The 25,573-nt window shown below is 39.4% G+C and overlaps 1 protein-coding gene across 1 annotated transcript in view; it reads right to left on the bottom strand.

The window, feature by feature from the left end:
- Positions 1–25,573, bottom strand: part of Ptn (pleiotrophin) — an 85,039-nt gene that overhangs the window by 7,108 nt on the left and 52,358 nt on the right. Inside the window, exons 2-4 of the mRNA XM_006996658.4 lie at positions 13,810–13,926; positions 12,720–12,893; positions 9,890–10,051 (exon numbers count right to left, since the gene is read on the bottom strand). Coding sequence (XP_006996720.1) covers positions 9,890–10,051; positions 12,720–12,893; positions 13,810–13,924 — 451 coding nt within the window. The 5' untranslated portion in view covers positions 13,925–13,926. The remainder of the gene's footprint in view (positions 1–9,889; positions 10,052–12,719; positions 12,894–13,809; positions 13,927–25,573) is intronic.

Raw genomic sequence — 25,573 nt, 5'->3', positions numbered from 1 at the left:
TACTTGTAGCTTCTAGAATCATGAAGAAATGTAAATGTGTTGTTTAGGGTGCTGAGTCTGGGATGCTTTGTTATAGCAGGTCTAGTAAATTAATACATCACTTAATTATTACCAAAGCAGCTCATGTATGTATATCCTTAAGACCCACTATAGAAGGTCAAAATATATGTCTCTTGCTTTTTTCATTTGGCCTACGGAAGAAGAGACTATGCTGCAATTGTAACGTACTGGTGTTGAGGACAAAAGAGGCTGGGCCTGGGAAGGTGGACCAGCAGGCAGGATGCTTGTTGCAAGAGTATGAGGACTTGAGCTCAGAGCCCTAGAACTCACGTACAAGGACAAGCTTTGCCAGGATGGTCTCTGCAGTGCGTGTCTGTAACCCAGCATAGGTAATGAGAGAGAGAGAGAGAGAGAGAGAACATAGAGGGTCATTGCCCAGGCAGCCTAACCAAATTGGTGATCCTGGTTCAGTGAGAGATCTTGTCTCAACAGACAGGGTGGAGAAGCTAATGAAGAAGACAGCTAACTTCACCCCCCACCTAGCACATGCACATGTACACACCTTAAAATATAAAGAGGCTTATAGAGGAGGGAGAGCGAGAACCACTGTGTGTCTTCTGTCATATTTAGAATCCAAATCTATATATGTAGGTGTGTGACTTATGACATAAAAGCAAAGGGGGAGACTATCTGAGGGAGGGAGGTGACCAGAAAGAGGTGGAAAGGTGACATGGGAAGTAATGGGAGGTGAAGTGAGCAAAGCATGTTGTCATATGTGTACAAAAATGTCACAGTCCAATCCATTATTTAATTACAAATATTAACACTGGAAAATTTATGTCAGATTTTGTGTTCAATAATGGTCACACAAACACACACGACATTAGTCCTGTTCTCACGTCTCCACACAGGTACTCCTGGTTCCAAGTGGATGAGACCCCAGGACCCATCTTTAACACAGTCAAGACTAGATCTTCATCGCTCTCTCTGAATCTTTCACATTCTCGACAGTAGCTTTTGTAGCAGCTGAATTTATTATTCTTGTGTGTCTAGATGAAAGTCAGAAAATAAGGAGTTTCGATTTTTTTCTAGAACAAAAATAGGTTTTGAAAGTCTCCTAAGAGTGAATACTATGAACACTTTAATCAATGAAAAATATCTCCAGACTTACCCTGTAAGGAGCCCAGGAACACTTTTACCTGCTCCCAGCCTTTGGATTTCTGATGAATTTTCCCATGAATATTGCTTACTCTTCTAGAAAAAGCCTTTGTTTGTTTTCTTTCCTTTCACTGCCTCTGCGTCCTGAGCACCAGCCAGTCTGCTTTGATTTCCCTATGGGCTCCTGCCAGCTCTGCATCAGTGCAGAGCTGAGGAGGACTGCGGGGAGTGTGGATGAGTCAGTCCCTCCTGACAGCCCTTGTTACAGGACAGATATGCTGCAGATAGAGAGAGAGACCAGAGCCTCCACGAAGCTCACAACAGAATCGAGACTATCTGGTTCTGTCTGGGAGATCACTAGTATGGCAGGGTGGCTTGATCTACTATTCCTCACTTTAAAAAACTACATCCTTCTTGTAGGGCCTCAGTTGGATGAATACAGTACTAAAAGTTGCCCTTTGGTTTCAATGCAATTACTATATACAAAGAGAAACTTAAGCCAGGAATTGTCTGATTGGATTCAATCATAAATGGCCCCAAATGTATTTATATGGCTGGCTGTTTTAAATCATCACAAAAGAAAACAAGAACAAATTATCAATTTTATTTTTATAAATTCTTCTGGGCGTCCTTGGTATAGAAATCTCAACTTCAGTTTCAAGATTGGTCACTTACTGGGAGGGTCAACTTATACAAATTACAATTCCTAGACTATAAAATGTGGTAAAACTCCTATAAATTGTTATGAGGATTAAGGGAGACAAGCCACGCCAATAAATTAGCATAAGGCTTGCCATATAACAAATATCCAATAAATAAACTACTTGTATGATGCTCAAGAAAAGAAATAACAAACTACAAAAAGCACAAGAAGTAATTCTTGATTCAGAAATTAGAAGACAGAAATACAAAAGCTTCTGGAGAGGGAATACCCAATATCCTCAGCCCAAAAAGTAATTAGTGTGAACGTTGTTCGATTATGCTGCCTTCTTTAGTACTAATTATTATAGAGCTGCGTTCTGTGTGCACAACTAATGAGCCTCCAAAGTGTGGAATTTACCCAGGGAGATGAAAGCAGACATCGAGTGAAGTAAACCCTACAAATATTTATAGTTCTTCGTTCCTATGTATGCCTTGGCAAGTAGGACCAAAAGTTCTTGACTTAAGGACAAGATCTAAACACCCAGGAGAATCTTCTTCCTGGTGAACTTTTAGCAGTGATTCCTCAGCAGATGCAGGAAGCCAGTGGGTGAACAGTGTACCTCAGTGAGCCAGGTAAGACAGTACAGGTGGATATACCATCCATTCTTTCATCCATCCACTCCAGTCATGTCCCATCCATCTATCTCCTGAAGTTTGGACCTTTGGCTTGACTGGCGCAAAGCACATAGACAATGTGTGGAGCAAAGATCAGGGAAAGTCCAAGCAGGATGATTCTCAGGAAGGCTGGTAAAGATTTAGGATGTGTCTGAAATTCATGACCTTTTTTACACAGGAGTCATGACATCTATACTGAATTACACAGGGAAAAGCTGTATGTGGCACAGGAGATCCCTACTCAAACTACCATGTGTCTAAGTCCACAACTCTGCTGGTTAGGATGGAATCCTGCTCTAAGTGCCTGGCTTCCCTACAGCTTCAGCTTCCTCGGCTGTGAAACCGGAAGTTGCAGGTTGTAATTGAGTGTTTTGTGCCTATTCAGTAGTAGCAGATACACACTACGCTAAGCTGTGAACTACACGAGAAACTCATGGCTAGTTACTACTGCAATCACCACAGGTCTTCTTACACTGGAGGTGTAAATACCCACTTCAACATTGGCCATGGTGGTGCACTACCACGCAATACCACCACTAAGGAAGGTGAGGCAGGAGAATTGTGAATTCAGGATCAACCTGAGCTCTGAGCTATACAGTGACTTCTAGGCCAGCCTGACCTCATTGTGAGACCCGCCTTGCTTAAGAGAGAGAGAGAAAGAGAGAGAGAGAGAGACAGAGACAGAGAGATACACAGAGACAGAGAGAGAGAGGGAGAGAGAGACAGAGAGAGGAAAACAAAGAAAAACCACTGAAAATGCCTACATGAACAGGATGTAGAAAACAGGAAAATAGTGTCAAAATTATTGCACATTTATCAAGCACATTACTTATGGTCCTCATTTTCATTTTTCTTTAATAATATTCTTTGTTTATTTTGGGGGAATTTCATATATATGTATAATATATCTTCATTTCATCTTAACAGCAATGCTATGTTGTATTTACTGTCTGCAGTTTGGAAGACAAAACACATCACTTTGACATGAAAGAAACAAAATCAGATCTTGCTTTGGATATAATATTATATATCCAATAGGAAATAAAGATGTAGGTGCTGTTGAACATTTCCATAAGCAGAATAGCCACAAAATGAAAATCTGAGCCCAAACTGAAAAAGAGGGTTTCTCTCTGACCAAGAAGCATGGAAGTCCTACAATGTACCCATGCTGCCTCTCCTGCTGTCCAAATGGAAGGACAAAGGTCCTCAGCACCCCCTTTTCCAGCCAAAGAATCTCAGGGGTGCAGGCAGGTCCTGAGCCATCCTGCATGGAGATTCTACACCATAGACTCTCTCCACGTGGTTAGAAGTCCCAGAGCCTCGAAAAGTCTGTATGCACAGTACAGCTATGCCTCTTTCTGCTGGATGACAGAGCCTCCCAAAATGGGGAAAATGTTGAGGAACTTCTTTTATCTTCAAAAGAACAAACAACAGAAATCTATTTGATGGAGAGAGAATGGAGAATGCTGGGAATATCACTTTACTGACCCATTTTCCCATTCAATAGTCAGCTGCCAAAAGCTGTGCGCTGCACACAGCGGAGCCTGGCTCTGAGACAGTGGCCTTTCTTTTGATCTGTAAAGATGAATCATCAAACCTAAGAGAAAGCTAGGCAGCTGTGCCAGACAGAGCAATGAGATGGAAAACTTTTAGAAATAGCTGGAGGAAAAAAAAAAAGAATGGGCATTATCATGAGTGGAGAAATTCAACAAGCACCTGGTAGCAGATTGTGGATTGTAACAGAGCTGGCTGACCAACTTCCATTCATTTCCTCAGTCACCTGCAGGACAGACATCTCACTTTGAGCTTGCACCATGGACCATCCCAGAAACATTTTGGACAAGCCCCGGGTGCCAGACAACTTAAAAGCCAATGGCCACCCTCCCAACTAAGCAAGCCCTAAATGAACTTCAAGATATCACTAATGCTTCTAATGTAAAAAGCAACTGCCATATCCAAAATCCTTGAATAGTCCAAACTGGTTAAGCAATATCATTTACAACCCACAGAAAATTCATAGCTCACTGAAGTTCCCACATAAGTCTCAGTTCCAGGCCCCACATGCCTGTGCTAGCTAGAGGATGATGTCTGTTCCATGGGCTGCAGTCCTCACAAAGATGACGCTGGTCGTAGGACCCTGTTTCCCCGCAGAGGGGTCCCTCCCAGGACCCTTGCTTGTCCCAGTCATTTTCTAATTTCTAAGTGATCCAATCATTTAAGGGGACCCTTGAAACACAAGATTCAGGAAATCTCCTGAGTTCTTTGCTGTGGTTCCATCTGAATAGAATAATTTTCTTCACTGTTAATACAGCTCAATTAGTTCCATGAGAGGAAAATAATGGTTTTTTCAAAAAGAAGAGACCTAACCATTTTAAATATGTTCATTGTCTTGAATAAAACCTCTGTAGGCAATGCTGTAGCCATGGAATGGCAGCAATACTTCCTCCACTCCAAGAAAAGAAGGGTGCTAGTTAATGATATAGACTCCAACACATTGCAACACTCCTGCCCACTCTGAAAGATCAGTCCACTAAGTACTAATTCAAGACTCTTGTAGCAGGCCATCCTGTGCTTATAGGTAGAATCTAAAAAGCCAATTATATTTCCCAAACTCCCTTGCAGCAAGATTCTGAGTTATATCTAATATTTACCAAGCAAATATATTTAAATGAGATATGAAGGTATACATGATATGTGAGTAACACACAACAGGGACCAAATTTGGAGATATTGGATACCCTCCCCCACGCATATATACACACAAGAGGGTGGGGGAGGTAGAAGGGTCTGATTTGGTGAGCAAGCTATGAAGCTTTTCAGGCTTTGAGTCATTGCATTGTATGCGCTGAGTAGGGGGTAATTTCAGCAGAAGGGTTTTTGCAAGAATAATCCCACGTTGGGTAGTGAGATATTTTCCCCATATCTGTTGCTTTTGGCTGTATTGTTACTGACCTTGCACTATCCAGGCCAGATCCACTGGGCTCCTGGAGAGTCTTTGAACTATGTAATACCCTTGAATAAACTCCCTTTTGCTTAGCCAACTGGTGTGGATATTGATGCATCTAAAATCACTGGCCAATGCAGAGTTTTCCTGATTAAAGTAAACTTGATTAATTAAAACTCTTTTGTTTCCTAAGCAAATACAAGCTGTAGTCTCCAACACATTTATTCTCTCAGTCATCACTGCTAGGCTGGCAATAATTAAGTAAGTTCTGATTATATCTGCCAGTGCTCAGAGCAACACTGCCTGGCTGGAACCCTAGGAAAGCTATACCCATTTAATGTACCAAGTATATCCCTCTCTTCTTGTTACCCCTCTTTTCTTGTGGGTAGACAATGCTGAAGTTGTCTTTGGTTTGAGTGTTTCCCACATGCAAATTTAAGGAGATTTAAGAAGATACTCGATGCCCTTGAGATTGTGGGCTGAGCCTGAAAGCAGATTTTGCACAATATTGATAAAGCAGCAGTGAGTACCCATTCTACATTTTAGAGGCTGTGTTGCCTGAATGTGCTGGAATGAATTTCAATGCAATTTTTGCCTGAGTGGAATGTTAGCAGTTTTCTAATTGTTTAGATGGGAACTCTAGACATTATAGGTCCCTTTACTTTCCAATCATCTATGCTAATTTTTTTTACCTTACTAGCAACAGTCAAGTCTCAAAGATATTTTCCAGTTTTCTTTCAACTTAGTAGTGAGTATTGAAAGTTCTACCAACAACCATGCTGTATTCTGATATCTAATTACACAGTCTTCATATTAACCCAAGAGAATTTTCTGAACTAAACTGCAAGAAAGGAAGGAGAGAGAGAGAGAGAGAGAGAGAGAGAGAGAGAGAGAGAGAGAGAGAGAGAGAACAGGAAGGAGCGGAGGGAGGGAGGGAGGGAGGGAGGGAGGGAGGGAGGAAGGAAGGAAGGAAGGAAGGAAGGAAGGAAGGAAGGAAGGAAGGAAGGAAGGAAGGAAGGAAGGAGAGTACTAAACAAGCAAATAAAAACAATGTAAAACTAAGCCTGGCTGTGTGATTGATGACAAAGCTAATGACTGAGAGAATGGAGAATCGAGCCATGACCTCAGAGACTCGAGTATTTGAAATAAGTAAATGTGTTTTAATGATTATTGATCTTCCTCAAGACCACAATATCACATGTTATTTATTTTGGAAAGTCTGAAAGTTATTAGAGAGTCCCTTTCAGGTAGGTCTCATGTATGAAAGAAGAAAATAAAAAAAAAATGTACCAAGAAGACAAACAAGAACAAAACTTAGAACTCTGGCTCTGCTGATAGCCACCAGACAAGATGGCTGTGGCTGAGCCATCAGATTTTTGCTGTATTCATTTGTTACATGAAGGCTAGATCAGATAATAGACAACTTCCCAGAAGCTCTGCCACTTAATGCGTCTAGACAGAAAAACAAAATACCTCACATGATAAAAGTTTCATGAGTTGACAAGTGCAACTGAAAAGGCAAGGCATCGCTGTGTCCATCTGATTTCCTGCTCTGTGGTTTACAAGCTAGAGAGCCTCTGGCATTATCACTGAACCTCTCGGAGCCTGTTCTTCCAGAACTCTTAGAAACAATGTCTGTGTGTGGAGGGACAGGTACTGTCTCCCATTCAGCCCACTGGCACGGGACTTTACAAAGATCGCTTTCTCTTAAATCAAAGGAAAATAAAACATCAGAGCTTAGTTCATATTAATGTGATTTCAGTAATGTATAAACAGGTAGAAAAGGGGGTATGAATGCAGAGCTTGCCAAACCCTGACTCTGTCATTCCTAAGAGATATGGCATTGGCCACATCCATTAGGCAGGTTTTTGTCTCCTCTCTAATAATGCTGCATGGGACCTTATGATGTAGTGTCTGTACAGTACATAGAGCAATGTGTGGAGGGAAAACATGATAATCACCATGGAGGTTCTGACTTAGTATCACCTGCTTTTTCACTGATCTGAAGAAAATAAGCTACGATGCACAGAAGGAAGCTGCAGTCTCTATGCACCATTATTTGAGAAACAGTATGGAATCCCAAGTGTCACTAGTTGCATTTTATTTAAACAAAGAAAGACACATCACAGAATGTGTTTGTGTATCCCATTTAATAAAAAAAAGACTCCAGTCTGACACATCTTCCTGACTCATCTTCTACAGTAACATTGATTCTTTGTGCAAAAAAATGTGTAGTGCCAAAAATGATTTTTATAAAATCTTTTACTGTTTTAGATGGGAGAGACTGGTTACTTTTAACTAAGGCATATTAGGTGTAAGGGGAAGATTAGATTTGCATAACTTATGATCTACAAAATGCCTAAAAAGTATTCTGAAGCATGAGGCTAGTCCATTTTAAATAAATTACATACCCGCATTATTTAATATGGATAAACATGATAGAATGTCTATCCACTTGAACTATTTTTAACCACCATATTGAAAACTGAATGTGAAAAACCCATCTAGTCATCAACTATCACTAAGTAACAAAAGGAAACTAGCTGAAATATTCAACAGTCCAACTAAAAGGAAGGCTTCTTGTATTGTGTTTACTGAATACCCTTAAGGATCTTTTTTAGTTGTGGACTACTAAGTTTTTTGACAGTTTTTATATTCACCAACTCCACCATCACCCTAGACTCCTTATTTTTACCCCCTTTTTATCAAACTTCCTCTCCCTTCTTCTTCCACCTCCTCAGGGATGATGTGTGTATGCACATCTTTCCTGGTCACTGGATCTCATACTGAAACAGGACTACCTTTCAGTTTGGGAAGTGTAGCACAATCCTCTAAGGATCATTCATCCTGTTAGAACCACCAGTGGTGATCTGGTGAGTCTGATAAAGTTGGGGCAGTGGGAATTTTCTAGGTTCCTGTGGAAAACTCTTGCATACAGCTCAGGCAGAGAATCTCAATGCTGGAGCACAGAGGACACCTTGAGTTCTCTGCACTTTGGTTCAATTGCTGCTTTGAAATTAGTCTGTCTGAACACTGAATCTCTGAACTTCATTTCTGAAAACACCTCCTGCTTTTTAGCTGGTCTTGTCTAGCTAAGCAACACGTTGGAAGTTGGTACAAACTGCCCTGGAGGCCAGCCAAAATCTCAGACCCAACATCTGAGGTCCCACACTAACCAGCTGCTCTGAAGATGGAGGTAGCCCTTTCCATTGCCAACTACATCAGAAGATGGAAAACTTGGCATGTGGAAAGAACCCTCTCTGTCGTCAGTATAAAACACCAGCCGTCCTCAGTGTCTGGGGGATTTCTCTCTCTTATTTTGGCTAATCATCAGCATTTATCTGAATTTCTCCTTACAATAAATCTGACAGCATGAATTTTCAATTTTATTTTGAGAGTCACATTCAAGGAGAGGTCAAGGGGGTATTTTACTTTGGATTTCATTGAAGCTTACGGGCGTGAATCGTCTGTGGGAGCCACATGAAGCCCCACAGCACAGGCAGCTTAGAGAATAGACATGCACTCTCTCACCATTCTGGGGACTGTAAGTCTCAGATCAAAGTGTTGGACTGACCTGATTTCCAGTGAGACTTCTCTCTGTGGCTGGCACTTCTCCCCTTGTGTCCTCACATGGCTCTCCCTCTGTGTGTGTCTGTTTTCTAATCTCCTCTTATAAGAGCATCAACCATATCAAATTGGGTCCCATTCCTATGACCTCATTTGAACTTAGTTAGCTCTTAAAAGTCCATGCTTCTAGATATATTCACATTCTGAGATACTGGGGGTGGGTAAGACTTTATAGATTTGGAGTAGACAGAATTCAATCTATCTACCCATGAAATGAAAGGATTTGCCACCTCTTTGGCCTCCTCCAGCTGGCATCCCACCTGCATGAAACCATGACTACCTGCTTTACCATCTTCAGCATGAATGCCGAGCCTGGCATTCTGGGAACAAGTACTCTGCATAGTTTTAAAATTCCGTGATGAATTGACTTCGAAAACTGAAACACTTCAAGCAAGTAAAGGCTCTAAAATAATGCAAAACATATAAAGCCTATCATCTCATGCAGTAGAAGAAAGGAATAAATAGCATATCTTTCCTGATGCTGTGAAAATTATATTGTAGATAATCTGAGAGAGGTTTGATTTAAATTTTCTGCATTATGAGTTCTATAAGTTTATTTATCTTGTCCAATTTGAATTTTGAGACAGATGTTATCCATGCAACAGCCATCTCAATTAGCATGTTTTGCTGAGGCTGAATTCCTGTTTAGTTCCTAACCACCAAGGTACAGAGAACTTCAACTTGAAGTCAGAGACCGCCTACAGAAAGTACACTGTGGCACTTGCAAGTGGGCATTTTTTAGTCACTGTCCTACAGTAACTCATTTAACATTCTCTCCTGGAATAATTGGGTTTCGCCTGAGTCTCCCAGTATATTAAAGCTGCCCTAGTGACAGCTTCTTACCTTGAGGCTTGGGCTTGGTGAGTTTGCCACAGGGCTTGGAGATGGTGACAGTCTTCTGGCAGTCAGCATTGTGAAGAGCTCGCTTCAGACTTCCAGTCCTGGTCTTCAAGGCAGTATTCAGATCACATTCTCCCCAGGCCTGGAACTGGTATTTGCATTCAGCTAAAAAGCATAATAGGATGAAATAAATTTTTTTAGAGAGCTTATTATGGTGATAATAAGGGCACAATTATGATGTTAACTTTTTGTATTTAAGCCATTGTACATTCTTATGCAGTTATAAGAAATAACAAAGGGACATTCCATAACTCTTCACCCAATTTCTCCCAGGTTTGGCATCTTGAATGATGGTGGGCCTGTGTAAAAATTGATGCATTCTAAGAGTGTAGTCATATTTCATCAGTCTTATGTGCATGAACACGTATAATTCCATCAAGGTAAATGCATGTGATCAGCACCATCAATGTACATACAATCCCAGTGCAAGGGATCCACTGTCATCTTCTGTGGAGTCACAGCCTCTTAAATTCCTTACAACCACAAATCTCTTCTCCAGCTCATTTCATACTATAAATGAGATTTTAAACTATGTAAACTTTTGTGAATGGCTACTCTGGTGCCCACAGGATTTAGAAGATGGTGTATTATCCTCTTGAACTGGAATAACTAATGGTTGTGAGTTACTATATGGGGGTGGTGGGAACCGAACCCAAGTCCACTGCAAACACATGTGCTCCTAACAACTGAGCCATCTCTCTGGCTCTGGGACTGGCTATTTCTTTACTTAGCATAAATTTCTGGCAATCAGCTCAACTTGTGCCTATCAATAGTGTATGCTTTTATACAACTAAGTAACCTTCCATGATATAGATATATCACAGTTTATTTACCCATTCAGCAGCTTAAAGATGCCTGGATTGCTTCTATATTTTGGCTAAAATATATACATATGTAAATACTATATATTCATATAAGGGGTTTTGTGAATAAAATTCTATTTTCTCTGAGGAAAAATAAAGTCCTAGAAACTGCTGAGTTACATGGTAAGCTCAACTCATGTTTAATTTCATACAAACATAAAATAAGCAACCCCTCCGAAAAGTGATATTCTTTTTTAGTATGGCTGTGCCATTTTATATTTCCATTGACAGTAAATACATGACATAGCATCTCTGCATCTTCACTAGCATTCAATATCATAATGTTTTTATTCCAGTCATTCTGATGGGCACATAGTAATATGTCACCAGGGTTTCAATCTCTCTCCCCTTAATGGGACAGAGAAATTGAATATCTTTCCAGGTGTTTATTCATTACTATATATTCTCCTCAGAAAACAAGTCTGTTGATATTTACTAACTCTCTTCCTGGATAGTTAGGGTTGTTTGTTTGTTTTAATTCTGTATTATTTTTTGAGATTTATATAGATGTTCACGACATGAGTCCTTTAAGATACATCCTACAAACTTTTTACAAGTGAGTCTTAACAGTGCTCCATACTATTTAAAGTCTAATTTATATGAACTCTATTGCTATTATGGCAGTTACTGCCATTCATAAAAATGTACTCCAAAGTTACAGAGGAAGTCAAGACTACACGTGCACATATTCATTCTCTATCTTTACTCATATTTAGGCCATGGTGTGTTTCTGTATGGCATAAGTAGGACTCTGGTCATTATGCTCCATGATGGTCAGGAAAAACACAAAGTGTGTGATGTAGAAGAAAAAGGCACTTGGGATTTTTAAATTGGGATAGGAGCACTCTGGAGATGCTGTGGATAAAGGGCTTGCCTCAAATACACATGAAGATCAGAGTCTTGGTGACCAGAACCCACATAAAAAGCTGGGCAGATGTGGTAACCCACCTGTAATTCTAGTGTTCTGGAATCAGAGAGAGGGATCCCTGTAGCAAGCTGGCTACCTTGACTAGTAGAATCACTGGGTTCCAGATTCAACAAGAGACCCAGCCTCAGAAAATGAAGAGGAGAGCAATGGAGAGAGATATCAACACCAACCTTTGGTATCCACACACATGTAACCTGAACATATATGCACTCACAATCACACAAATGCACATGAACAACATTACACAACAAAAAACGCACACATGCATGTAGATGAATGTATATGGTTAAAGATGGAAATGTTGATTAATGCGTGAAAGATGAAATGCTGAATATTGAATTAAAGTTGGAAGTGTTGAGAAAACTTGTCTCAAGTAGATCTATCAGAACAGCATGGAACTGACTAGAGTTAGTCAGACAAAAGTCTACGAACATGGGCTATGATCATGCCTGGTAGAGTCAGTGAGCGAATCTATAAACATATGCGGAGGATGGGAAGGAGTCAAAAGAAAGAGTAATAACAAGGGACATGAAGAAGGAGAATAAGTACGAAAGGGGAAACTGGAAAGTGAAGTGGAGGAGAAGATGGAACAGAACAATTATTGGGAGGGCACCAGTGCATATTCTATGCCTGTATAAGGATTGATGCTTAACTACAAACAGTTTTGACTACCAAATGACATTTGGCCAGTTTTCCTGGCTGGTAGAGCAGGTTGTATTATGGTTTTAAAAAATTAGATAATAAGGATGTTGCTAAATATCTTATAATGTACAAGAAAGAAAAAAAAAGACAATAAAAATCCAGCCCCTGATATCACTAGTGCTGAATCTGAGAGGCAAGCTCTCTGGTCACCTTGTGTCTAAGAAAATACACTTATTTAATTGAATATAAACATGAGTTGGCCTTGAAAATGAATGATAGAAATATTCCAAAAGTATTTCATATAGTGGATGAAAGGTATAGGACACAGGATGAGACTGACCTCCAAACTGCTTCTTCCAGTTGCAAGGGATCTTACATCTCTGGGTCTTCATGGTTTGCTTGCACTCGGCGCCAGTGCGTGTGCCCTCCCGGGTGCCCAGTCCACAGTCACCACTGGTGGGCACGCACACACTCCACTGCCATTCTCCACAGTCAGATTTTTTCACCTTTTTTTCTGCAAGGAAGGAAGCAAAAGCAATCACCATCCAGGACTGTCCTGAACTTCTAGATATGGCTAAGTTCACTCCTTAGCATCTCAGTTGTGGAGTCTATGACTTTCACCTCTATCTGCATTTTCCAGGAAGACAATTGGAATATGCCAGATGTCTTCTCAATGTTCAAGCCAATGCATGGTTAAGAGGAGAGAGAAAGAAAACATGGGGGTAGGGAACAGAACGAATACTACTAAATCATGTGTGTGATAGAGACTGTTTTAAGTAAATCACTAACGTTTCCTTTTAGAAACAAGTATTTCTGAGTGAAGGCATTGCCTCTCTGCCTGCTTCCTGACCACCATGATGTGAGCTGTTCTGCCATACAAGCTGTGATGGACTTATCCTTCTAGAACGCTAAGTGAAATAAAGCTGTCTTCTTCTTAAGTTCACTCCTCAGGTGTTTGAATGCAGCAACAAACAGCTAAATAACACACATGTACCAGATGGAATCTCGAGATTTGTATATTAAATTGTATAAAAAGAAGGAAATATTTTTGTAAAAATAAACAAGTCTACGTAGCTTATAAAAAGCTTGAAAAAATGAGGAGGAAATGTCTATTAGAAGTAATAGTGGCCAGATTAACAATTTCATTGAAAATTGATGGTCTGTTTTTTTTTTTTTCTGTAGATAAAAGCCATAACAGAAATGTGGTATAGGTCACGGACTAAAAGAGACCTCCAAAACCACAGCCCACTCATGACTATTCAAGGGCATATTCATTCAGGAGTAAAATGGGGCAACATGAGACAAGTCTCACTTAGGGTTTCCCTAAGTCATTAAAAGGAAGTTAGAAATGGTGGGAGGGACTAGAAGTAGGTAGCTAGGCTACTTGGGTACCATCCAAGGAAGCATCTCTCTGTGACTCAACTGCTTACCCGGCTTCTCTTTCTTCCCAGCCTCAGCAATGTCCACGGCTGCCAAGATGAAAATGAATGCCAAGAAGGCAGCTGCAAATTTTCGACGTTGCTGCTGGTACTGTTGGGATGACATGTCTGGGAGGGAAGAGAGAGAGAAGAAGGTGATTTCAACCTAAGTTGAAACAAAGATTCAACCCTCTGATAAAGCACCCTGTAAGAAGCTTCTGGAACACTGGGTTTTATGAAAATTGTATCGATTATTGCAAGTAGAATTTTATCATTTCTGCCCAGCAGCTGCAAAAAGCAATAAGTTACATGGTCATTGACAATATTCAACCATTCTTCATATCGGACTCCACAGCCATTTGTCATGTATGTATGCCTCTGGGTTGTGAAGGCAAGGGAATCTCAAGCAAATTCCCACAATCAATCTTGTTGCTTACATCACTTGGTAATGGCGACTACACTCATCTTTAGGGTGCCTGGAAGTTCCTGGAAACATTCACGGCGTTGCAGCCACAGGACTCTCTGGTATGGCCATGGCAAGTGATGATGTACAGTAACATGTACTGACTGTGTTTTATGTTTAGGTACATTTGCCGGTGAGCAGCATCTCTGATTCTTATCTATCCATGTTCACTCAAACATAGTATCATTCCATTATTTATTAGTGTGAAACACAGAAATAGAGCTGGCATGCTATGATACTAACAATTTATTAACCGACTTTACTCTAGAACCATTAAATCTTCAGATCTGGGGAATGGTGATTATACTTGCTCAGAAATCAAAATGCTTCTCATCAGACATAAATAAAAATCCCTAGATAACACTAGAAAGATCCCTGCTTTATTTAAGGATACTTGTGATAACTCTCTGCCAAGATGTTTGCCTTGCCTAAACACCCCCAAGGAAGCCATTGACTACAAACTTACTTGATAGTCATTTACCTCCATTGGCTGTGTTAATGGTGTTGTGTAGATCACATGAAAGTGTACAAGTAATCTTTGGTTATTATTAGTGTGGCTGTTTTCTTTTTTCCAAAACTGGCAATAGACTAGTTTTTAATGATTTTACAATCACCTTAGTGAATAATAAGACTACTCTTGTGTGTGCACACTCATGTGTGTGTATGTGTATAATGTGTGTGTGTGTGCAATGTGTGTGTGTGCATGCACATGTGTGTGTTGGTGATCACTCTATTCTGTAGCTTGGTTTTCTAATCCATAAATATCTAAAAAACGATACCATGGTTACTAAGCTTGTAGCAATTCCCATGACATTAGAATTGTCACTTATTAGAGTAGTATTTTGTTTTGCTATCAATGACTAGATTCGATAGTATGAATAAGCATATTTTGACTATAAACTAAAATTCACTTTTTGTTCACTTAGCCCTTTAAAACATGAACCCTGCTTTGCTACTCACTCACCATTTCCATCCCCATCTACAATCCAGGATTGGCAGCTTTGCCTTTCCAAATGCTGCATTCTTATGATGCTCTCACTAAAATGTCCCTAGAAAATAAGAGGTGAATTCTAATCTCATGAGGAGATGTAGAAAGCCAACTAGACTCACTGACTTGCAAGCTTGTCAGAGTTCTCAGAGATGAGGTCTCTGTGCACCTATATGATGTACTTTTTCCTAGGACATTCAAGCACCATTTAAAATGGTTAGGCATAAAGTGAGCCAGAGTCCTTGCTTTCCCCAAAGGCTGCCTAAGCACCTTCTTTCAGTGCCTAAGAACTATGGTGAAACTTTTGAGAATTCATAAAAGGCAAATTAACTCTTTCATCCAGGACTTTTCAACATAGATTTCAACTTATATTTTGCTTTCATATGTAAAAATTACCTGTAAATTACTTTAACTATATTGTTATGATATAGATAATTGTGAGAATCTGAACATTCCCACTGAGAAAGCACAACCCTGAAGAAAACTTCCTGACCAAGCAATGGGGTGATGATCCCCTGGTCTTAATAAATGTAGTCAATGAAGAGGTCAGAAGTCATTGTGATTAAACCAATATCTTAATATCTCAGTTTTTATGGGAGTATAAAAAGAATAAAGGTATAAAAGAAGAGACAAAGAAACAGAATGAATAAAATTACCCAAGTGCACCAAACAGTATTTAATCCTATTTGAGTGCTCAAAAAAAAAAAAAAAAAAAAAAAAAAAAACCACTCAGTTAACTTCTTGGCAATAAATATGTGGTAATTAGTATATGTGCAGATAGCAGCTTGCATGTTGTATCTGAATAGTTGACTATTTATTCTCAGCATCAAATAAAAGCAAAACCTTTTCCTGCACATAGCTTCACTGTGCTTGTTCTCCAACATGCTGGGTACCAGATGAACATAGAAATAAGAACAAGCCCCCCTCAGACACACACAGCAATTAGGGAAGCAGCTAATTATTTTTCACACTGAGAAAAAGAAACAATGAAAGGGTAAAACTTACTAAATTGGCTGAGTTCTTTTGAGAAACTTCTTTATGTCTTCCCACCTTCTGCCATCGTTATTATATTTGACCTGACAGCCGTAATTCACTGGGTTTAACAAATTGGAGACTACCATAAATGGATGCTGGGACATAGTATATACTGTTGAGTTATCTCAATGAAGCCTGAAACTCGATGACAAATAAAGGAGCTCACTGGAGAAAAGCATCCACTTGTTACACTTCAGCCTCCTCTGAGACAGGGCTGATTAGAATGCAGGGAACTCCTCCTCTCTAAACCATTGTAATGGGGTCTAAGATTTTGAAAATTGCAACACCTGATGTAAATATAGACAAGGATACTGGACACTGTCCCTACTTGCCCTGTTTAGATAGACTAATGCACTATCTGGAGGCAGAACTTATTATTCAAACTTTAATTCCACAACTGATTTTACTTTTGTCTTCGAACAAACTCAGAATGTCACAACTAATCGAATCGGTTTGGATATCAAGAGAGTGGGAGTAAGTTGTAGGGCCGATAATAAATTAACTGCTGGAGACGCTTCTCATAAAAGCTACCGGATACAGACAGAGAGATAATATGGAATATTAGGAATTACATTATCAGCTTGGCTCACCTCTACAGCTCTGTGGTTTGCATATAAAGTGTCCTTTGCAAATTAGAAGTTTGGTCCCCAAATCTAGCAATTAGGGCTTTGAGGAAATGAGTGGACTGTTAGAAGGAGTCTGTCTCTATCCATGATTCAATCCATTGATGTGTTAAAAAAAAAATATGAGTAGAGCACTAAGCGACAGTAGAACTGTAGAAGGTGGAGCGTGTTGAGATGGTCGGTCATGGGACATGTCTTTGAAGGCCGTATCTCACCCCACCCCCTTTCTGTTACTTCTCTCTGTTTCCCCGTCTCCGTGAAATGAACAGACAGACATGCTTCTTCAATATTCTGTATCACCTTGGCCCCCCAAAATAAAGTCAGCCAACACACATTAAAATATCCAAAGCTGTGAGTAACAGAAATACTTCCTTCTTTAAACTATTTTGACTGTTTTTCACAGTGTTCAAAACTCTGACTAATACAAAAATGCTCTTTTTTTACTGAAAAAAATATAACAGACATCAAACTTGGCATTTTTGTATTATATAAAAGCAAAAATGTCACGAGACGGAGAAATGATTTAATTAAAATCAGCTAAAGTCTCCTTCAGCCTTCACAGGCCACAAATTCATTCTGCCTTTATTTTTTGGAAGCATAATACAAATTCAAGAAACAACTCATGATGTGTCCTTTGAATCCTGAGCCCAGAGTTGAAAATTAGTGACGATGTCAGTACAATTCCACGGGTGTGAAGTAAGGAAAACCCCCTCAGTTTACAATTATATTCTATGCCCTTCCACATGGAAAAACATTCCTTTTCCATCTTTTTATTTGGCTAAGACAAAGAGAGCCCCAGTGCTTAGAAGTTGCTCCTAAAACTTTGATCTTGAAAAAGTCACAGAAATATAACTTAAAACAGAAGAGTGAACTTCTAAGCTAAAATAATATCTTAGCCATCTGGACCACAGGATGTACAACACATTGACTCTGGGCTGGAAACAACCATTGGTCTCTCCAGAAGTGTATTGTAAGTAAAAACAATCAGCAAGCAACTGGAGATGCATCTGTATCCATTCACAACTAGAATATACTAGATATTTTGTGCTCTACTTGCTTTAACTTTTCTGAAGTAGTATTTTTTTTAACCTTGTGAATTGTAAAAATGAAACGTAAGACATTGAAAATCATGCAAAGACACAGACTGAGTGAATTTTTATAACAGAGCACTTTTCAGGCTATCAAGAGACTTAGCACATTCCTTGTCCCAACTACAGCTCATCCCTCAACAAGTAATTCACAAAGAAAATCTTTCCTTGTATTGTTTGAGGGCTTTATTTAAATGTTTTAGATTTACCTAATTAAAAAATCTGAATGCCTTTTAACTTGCTTTTAACATACATGATAGCCATCCTCTGACTTCCAGTTCTTGCTTTTTACATTCTGACAAAATATAAACCATTTAGTCAATATATCTCACATTCTGGATTTTGGTAATTATACATTTAGTTAAATTCAGTATTCCTGTGTTCAGCTTAAAATTAGCAACGGATAAAGAAACCTTCCCAGAATGACTTCTAGAATTCAATAATTATCCATTTATGTCTCCTGTTTGACCTTGTTCTGACTCTACTAAAATCTCTTAATGAGTTTCCCTAAGTTTAACATCATCTACTTGTTAGTTCACTAAGACAACTAATCAAACATAAAAGACTTAACAGTTCAAAATTAAAACAAACCAAATATATTATACATTTAAGTAATTTTTACCTTTCTAAAGAAAAAAAAATGAGGACAACCATGTATTTATTTAGACAAAATACCCCAGGGATTTCTCTCATGTGTTCTGGCTTGGTAATATACTAAGAAATTCCATTTTGACTAAAAATGTGTAGCCTTTCAGCTCTGGCCCCTATCAGTCTCTACAAAGAGTGTAAGTTTCTTGAAAATTGCTGTCTCAGTCAAATTTAGCTCTAAGTACACAGAAGCATGCAATAATAAGGAAGGGAAAACAAGTCGACTACAACAAAAACTCTAGAGAAATGAGTATATTTGATATTTTCTTTATAATATAACTGGTACCTAGATGTGTTTGTTAATTATGTGGTGGATCAAACTAGTCAAATGGCTCAAATTATCTGCATTATTTCTTTACTGCTTTGACTTATATAATCAAAGCAAATTAGAGTTTTTTTGTTTTTTTTTTTTTTGTTTGTTTGTGGTTTTTTTTTTTTTTTTTTGGTTTTTCGAGACAGGGTTTCTCTGTGTAGCTTTGTGCCTCTCCTGGAACTCACTTGGTAGTCCAGGCTGGCCTCGAACTCACAGAGATCCACCTGGCTCTGCCTCCCGAGTGCTGGGATTAAAGGCGTGCGCCACTACCGCCCGGCGCAAATTAGAGATTTAATTTTAAGTTTTTATAATTTTCTGATTTCTTTATGAGCATTTTAATGTTTATCTACTGCAATTAGGTAGAGGAACAATTAAGATCATCTTATGTTCTTTCTCTTTGGAGCACACGGGTCCATGCCCAGTCTAGAAACTCTGACCACAAACAACCCCTGAATGCCATAGTCAAGTGTTATAAATTCTGTGAAATGAAACAGGAAAAACTGGAAAGAAAATGCTGCAAGCTCTCATGACCATTCAATTTAGAAAGAAACACATTTAGGCAAACAAAATATAGCTTATAAGTAAAATAAATAATGTGAAAAAACAACCTGCTATCCACTGTGGCAACTGATCGTGCATCTAAAGCAACACACACACACACACACACACACACACACACACACACACACACACACACACATGTTTCCTCACCTGGATTTGTTTTCCTACAGTACAGAAATGAACTTTTTGGTTGTACTAAAGCTTTATTCTTGTTTACTAATTGTATGTCTATGTCCAGAGGCCATGCTTTGTAGAATTATAACACATGCTGGCCATAGAAGTCACACTGAAGTCTGGAGGTGGGAGTATGCAGACACATAAGAACACATCCCAGGGAATGTGTAGAGGACAGCACTTTTCTGCCAGCAGAGCTAAAATATATCTTATTTTAGATATATTTTTGCCTTTTTTAAAGGCCAAAGAACCTGGACTTTTAAAAAACAAAATTAAATTCATTTCCCCCACTGTGCTTGGGAATCTTTTTGGGACTGGATTATTGTAAATTGAAGATCTGTTTAACAAATACAACACCCTTCTTTTATCTTTATACCTTACAAATTTACTGAACGATAGTTATTTTTATTTTATAATTTGATTTAATTTTATATATCAGCCACAGATTCCCCTGTCCTCCCTCCTCCTGCCACCCCCCTCTGCCCGCCCCCTAGCCCTCCCCCCATTCCCATCTCCTCCAGGGCAAGAACTCCCCTGGGGATTCAGCTCAACCTGGTAGATTCAGTCCAGGCAGGTCCAGTCCCCTCCTCCCAGGCTGAGCAAAGTGTCCCCGCATAGGCCCCAGGTTCCAAACTGCCAGCTCATGCACTAAGGACAGGACCCGGTCCCACTGCCTGGATGCCTCTCAAACAGTTCAAGCTAATCAACTGTCTCACTTATCCAGAGGGCCTGATCTAGTTGGGGGCTCCTCAGCTATTGGTTCATAGTTCATGTGTTTCCACTAGTTTGTCTATTTGTCCCTGTGCTTTTTCCAACCCTGGTCTCAACAATTCTCGCTCATACAATCCCTCCTCTTTCTCGCTGATTGGACTCCTGGAGCTCCACCTGGGGCCTGGCCATGGATCTCTTCCATCAGTCATTGAATGAGATTCCTAGCACGACAGTTAGGGTGTTTGGCCATCCTATCACCAGAGTAGGTCAGTTCGGGCTGTCTCTCGACCATTGCCAGTAGTCTATTGTGGAGGTATCGTTGTGGATTTCTGTGGGCCTCTCTAGTACTTTGGGTCTTCATTTATCATGGTCTCTTTTTCCTTGTTCTCCCTCTCGGTCCTTGATCCAGCTGGGATCACCTGCTCTCCTAAGCTGTCTTTCCCTCAACCTTGCCCTTCATTACACCCCCTCACTTCCAGTTGATAGTGATTTTGTTGTTTCCTATTTTACATATGAGAATTGTAAAATCTCATATGTAAAATCCTAAAGTAGATTTTTATAGTTTGGGTTGTGTTTTTCCTTATTCTTTGGTCACTTTTCTTCCTACATTTGTATTAACTTCACACTGGTCTATTGTAAAAAGATCTGACCATTTCCTTGGAATCATACCATCTCTTAAAGCCGCGTATCTGACTTATGATATTGCTAAGTCTTCACTTACTCTAACCTTCTTGGACTTACATAGTCAAACACTAAGTCTTAAAAGAAAGTGTCCCAAGTCTGAGCCCAAAACCCACGCATAGAGAGGAGCCCAATAGTCCATGCCTACTGCAATCATGTACATATCAATTAGACTGATAAAAACAGTGTGTTCATTTAATTTTATATGACCCATATCCTAAAAACAGGAAACTCTCAGATGAACCATTTCAATGGTAGAATTGCACCTGCTAGAGAGTATGACAGTTTAGGACACATTCATGCGTGATTGGTCCCCAGTTCTCATGGCCTCTATAGGAAGTGGTTGTGTGCTATGTGAGATATGAACAGTGAATGTGAGACACATTTCTCCAAAGTAGCCCTGCAATGTGGGGATAAAGGAGAATTGAACAAATATGATGCTCCCTGTGGTAAATGTACAAACAGTCCTCTCTGAGTACACAAACCCAAGGAGTCACACTGCTCAATAGGATGAAGGGTGCTAGAGAGTTGGGACATGTTTTAGTTATCGATGTACACGTTTACTTACATATTTATTTTGGAAGAAGAAGGGAAATGAGGGAACTTGAGGCAGAAGGGCCACGAAACCAGTGTTTAGAGGTGGCATTTGCAAGGTATTCAGCCATGTAAAGTAGACAGCAGCACACAGCAGAGAATAAACCACCCAAAGGAGACTGCAGCAACGACTAAAATTGATATCCTTTGTGAGATATAAAAGTGCTTTAAAAAATCAAGTGATTATGACTTTAAAAATGTAGTCTGATATTCTTGGCAATGTCTCATTGTGGGAAATTGGAATGACCTTTCTTATTTGGGGTGTTAAAAAGCAAAGGAAGGTATTGACAAGCTGAATCATTATCTGGATGTAAGAACCCCTATTAGTAACAAGTCATGAATAAATGTCTTAGATTGGTTGAAAACCAGGCTCTGCACTCATGCAGCCCAACTCAGTAAAAGAGCGTGTCCCAAATTATGTAACCTCGGCTACACAAGGAAAGGATTACTGTCAGAAGTGTTACTCTGCTTCCATGTTATTCTAAAACAATCAGGGTGGCTTTACGAACTACTGTGTTCAGGCAACACTTCTAATAGCTGGTGACTTTGCTCATTCAGGCGAAGTGACTCAATTAAAAACATAATTAACAAAACAGCATGCAGATTTTCAAGTTCACTGGCATGCCACTAAGCAAAGAAACAGCACCAGACACCATCCTGCATTTGGAAAAAGATTAAGAACATAAATTGTGGATCTGATCTCAGTGATGTGTGTGAGGTAGGGAGTTCTCAAGGCAGAATCGTTCTCCAATGCCAAGAGAAAGCTCCTATCATCTGATACCAGATCAAGAACTACTAAAAATCACCCATGTGAGAAGAATTTTACAAAGGAATCTAACTGTGCTGATTAAATGATATGAAGTATTTCATTAATCAGAAAGGTAAAAAAGTATAACAAGGTAAGACCCTGGATGGCTTTGAAAGCCACTTATTCTTTCTTATTCATCATTTTAGAATAGGTGTTGAATGTGCTAGTAATATTACTTCCTGAGACAAGGAAGAACTGATCAAAAGGAGACAGACTCTGGTCCTATCCCTCCTAGAACATAAGGCCCTGCAGTGCATTAGCCTAGACAGTGCAGTTGTCTATGAGACCCGGGGTAGAGTGAGCTTTAGGGGACCCCCAGATGTACATAGACAAAACTGTGTCTATCCTAGACAAGTGACACAAGCTTTGTGGGACTGGCTTGTCATGGATTCTAAGCCTCTGCTATCCTTTGGTGCCTATCTGTGAGTAAGAAAGTTGCTCTTTGTAACACATGCAGATGTTCTACCTGGAGCATGCTGGTTGATACTGAAGTATACAGGTGATATATTTAGAGTCTTCTAGAATGTAGACAGATGAATGATAAACTTGATTCACAGTTATTATTCAAGCTAGCAAAGAAAGTTTTCCTTAAATATAAAAACACATCTACAATATAATTAATAAATCACCATAATAACTTGTTTTTTCCCTATAAAAAATACAAACAAGTCTACACTAAGACTTGGACAGAAACGTTCCTAGTAGTTTGTTTTATTTGACTGAAAACTTTGAACAAAACTTCCTTTAAGTACTTATTTATTGTATTTGTGTATGTTTGTATCTGTTTGCCATGTACAGCCACATGAAAGCAAGTGTATGAATGCCAAGGTGAGCATGTAGAGGTCAGAGGGCAATTCTTGGGAACTGGTTCTCTCCAGCCATTTTGTAGGATTCATGATTCAAACTGAGGTTATTGGAATTGCATGTAAGCACCTCTATCTACTGAGCCATCTTGATGGACCTATAAAGCATCTGTAGACCTCTAAACAGATATAGATAGACAGACAGATAGATGATAGGTAGATAGATAGATAGATAGATAGATAGATAGATAGATAGATAGATAATCTCCAATGCCTAGATCTCTTTGAATCATTGGCAGAAATAGTGAGACACTTTCTTCTCATTTATTATAGTAAAAGCCTTATGTCTTTCCTCAATGCATCCTAGAAGACCAGATTGAAGTTTTCTTTTACTTCTAGTAATAGGAGCTCACTTAGTTGGCACTTGGTCCCCTTGACTCCTAGGCAGACTTTTCACTTCTCAAAGACCTCCCAGATGCCACTTTGACTATGTTCTAGGTCCTTCTACTACTGTAACTCAGCTGTGTCACATACAGTACCCAGAAATCAAGAAACACTGTCTACACAGATACTATCTTAAATTAATGGTTGTTCATTAAGCAGATATTAACTCTTCAAGCATCATAACTCGATTAAATCTTTTCTACATTAGGCCAATGATGTCTTAAAAATTGCAAATAATTTTATAACCCCCAAGTATGCATTTGTGTGTGTGTGTGTGTGTGTGTGTGTGAGAGAGAGAGAGAGAGAGAGAGAGAGAGAGAGAGAGAGAGAGAGAGAGATGAATTTTTATTTGCACTATCTGTGAAGGCTTTTTAGCATAGGTACCAAAGTGGATGCTTGCTGTCCATACTGCCTAAAATCACTTCTAGTAGTTGACCTATGCTTAGTTAAGTAAAGCAGAAAATATCAGAGTCTCTACCCTGCTCCCTCCCCATACACACAAGTGTTGTAAACTCCTTCCCACACAGTTCCCACAGCACTCAGAAAGTTTCAGAGGGACACTAAGGCACCACAAGGTAAAGATAAGATAGATGTGTATTTCCTTGGTTTAGCTGGCAAATACTGGATTATGAATGCCTGGTTCCATACCAGGAACCAAATCTTAGAACAAATGAACAGTTGCCCAGGGAGCCACTTGGCCTGAAGCGAGCCTCTGCTCCAAGAACGGAAGAGCTGGACCTTGCCATTCTTGATTTGCATGCCTTTCAGCTGCTATTTCCAGTTGATTCAGTTCATCCAACTCTAGCTTTCATTTAAGGCCGAGCTCATTGACTACAAAAAATAAAGACCTAGAGAGGAAAGCCAGAGCACAAGGAAAGGCTTCATTGATTATGCAGTGTTGCTTTGGGAAAGGGGAAAATCTTGTTAGAAACCTGGCAAACTTACTTCATTAGGGACCTACTGACATCTGTAGTCAGAGTGTGCAATGGGCAGTTTAGAACTTGGATTGTCCCAGTTGTTTGGTAGGGGTGCTGGATCCCCATCCACTGTCTAAACCACATTCTCTGAATTCCTCCTCGTTCTTTTAACAATGGCAGAGAAAAGTGGCTATTTTAAAAGATATGCTGAATAGAAATGATATGCATTAGATGTTAGACACATGCAATTAAGGATGATAAGTTGAATTACAGATCCCATTCTCTAAAAACCAGATTACTACTTTCTGCATACGTCGTCACATGGGCTTCATTTCCACCACCCTCTGCTCTCCCATACACAGCCACACTCAGTCTCCTTTCACCAAAGGATCTGCTGTGTGCAGAGCTGGTGAACCAATTTGAGTATTAACATCAGATCTCATGTAGTTTGGGAGAGTCAGCTGCTTCCTGACCCTTGCAGACTCTGAAGAAGGGTAGTTTCCACATTTAAAAAAGTGGGGGGTGAGTGTTTTTCATTCTTACTTTGGAAGCATCAAATGTTCCCATTCACTGACCTCCCATCCTCCCCAGAAATAATCAAGCTTAGGGCTAAAATGACCATTGAAAATTAATGAAGAATGATCAAAATAGTTCCTTCATACCAAACAAACCTTAGTTTTGTGAGAAAATGTCTAAATAACAATGACATCATTGCTTCTGGGTATCTTGGTTTTGGAAAATTACTGGAAAAGAGCTATCAACATATACATCTGAGGATAACAGTTAAGTCTATATTTTATAATTGTAATATAAAATGATTGAGCCTAGATGATTACAGTCTAGAGAAATAAACTTGAGGAGATTAATAGAGATTAATCTGTTCTGTAAAAAATGCAATTAATAATTGGAATGACAACATGAGAAG

Source organism: Peromyscus maniculatus, chromosome 3 (assembly GCF_049852395.1).
Source record: "Peromyscus maniculatus bairdii isolate BWxNUB_F1_BW_parent chromosome 3, HU_Pman_BW_mat_3.1, whole genome shotgun sequence".
Lineage (NCBI taxonomy): Eukaryota > Metazoa > Chordata > Mammalia > Rodentia > Cricetidae > Peromyscus > Peromyscus maniculatus.
The sequence above is the reverse complement of the archived record's forward strand: the minus strand, read 5'-3'. Positions and strand labels throughout refer to the sequence as shown.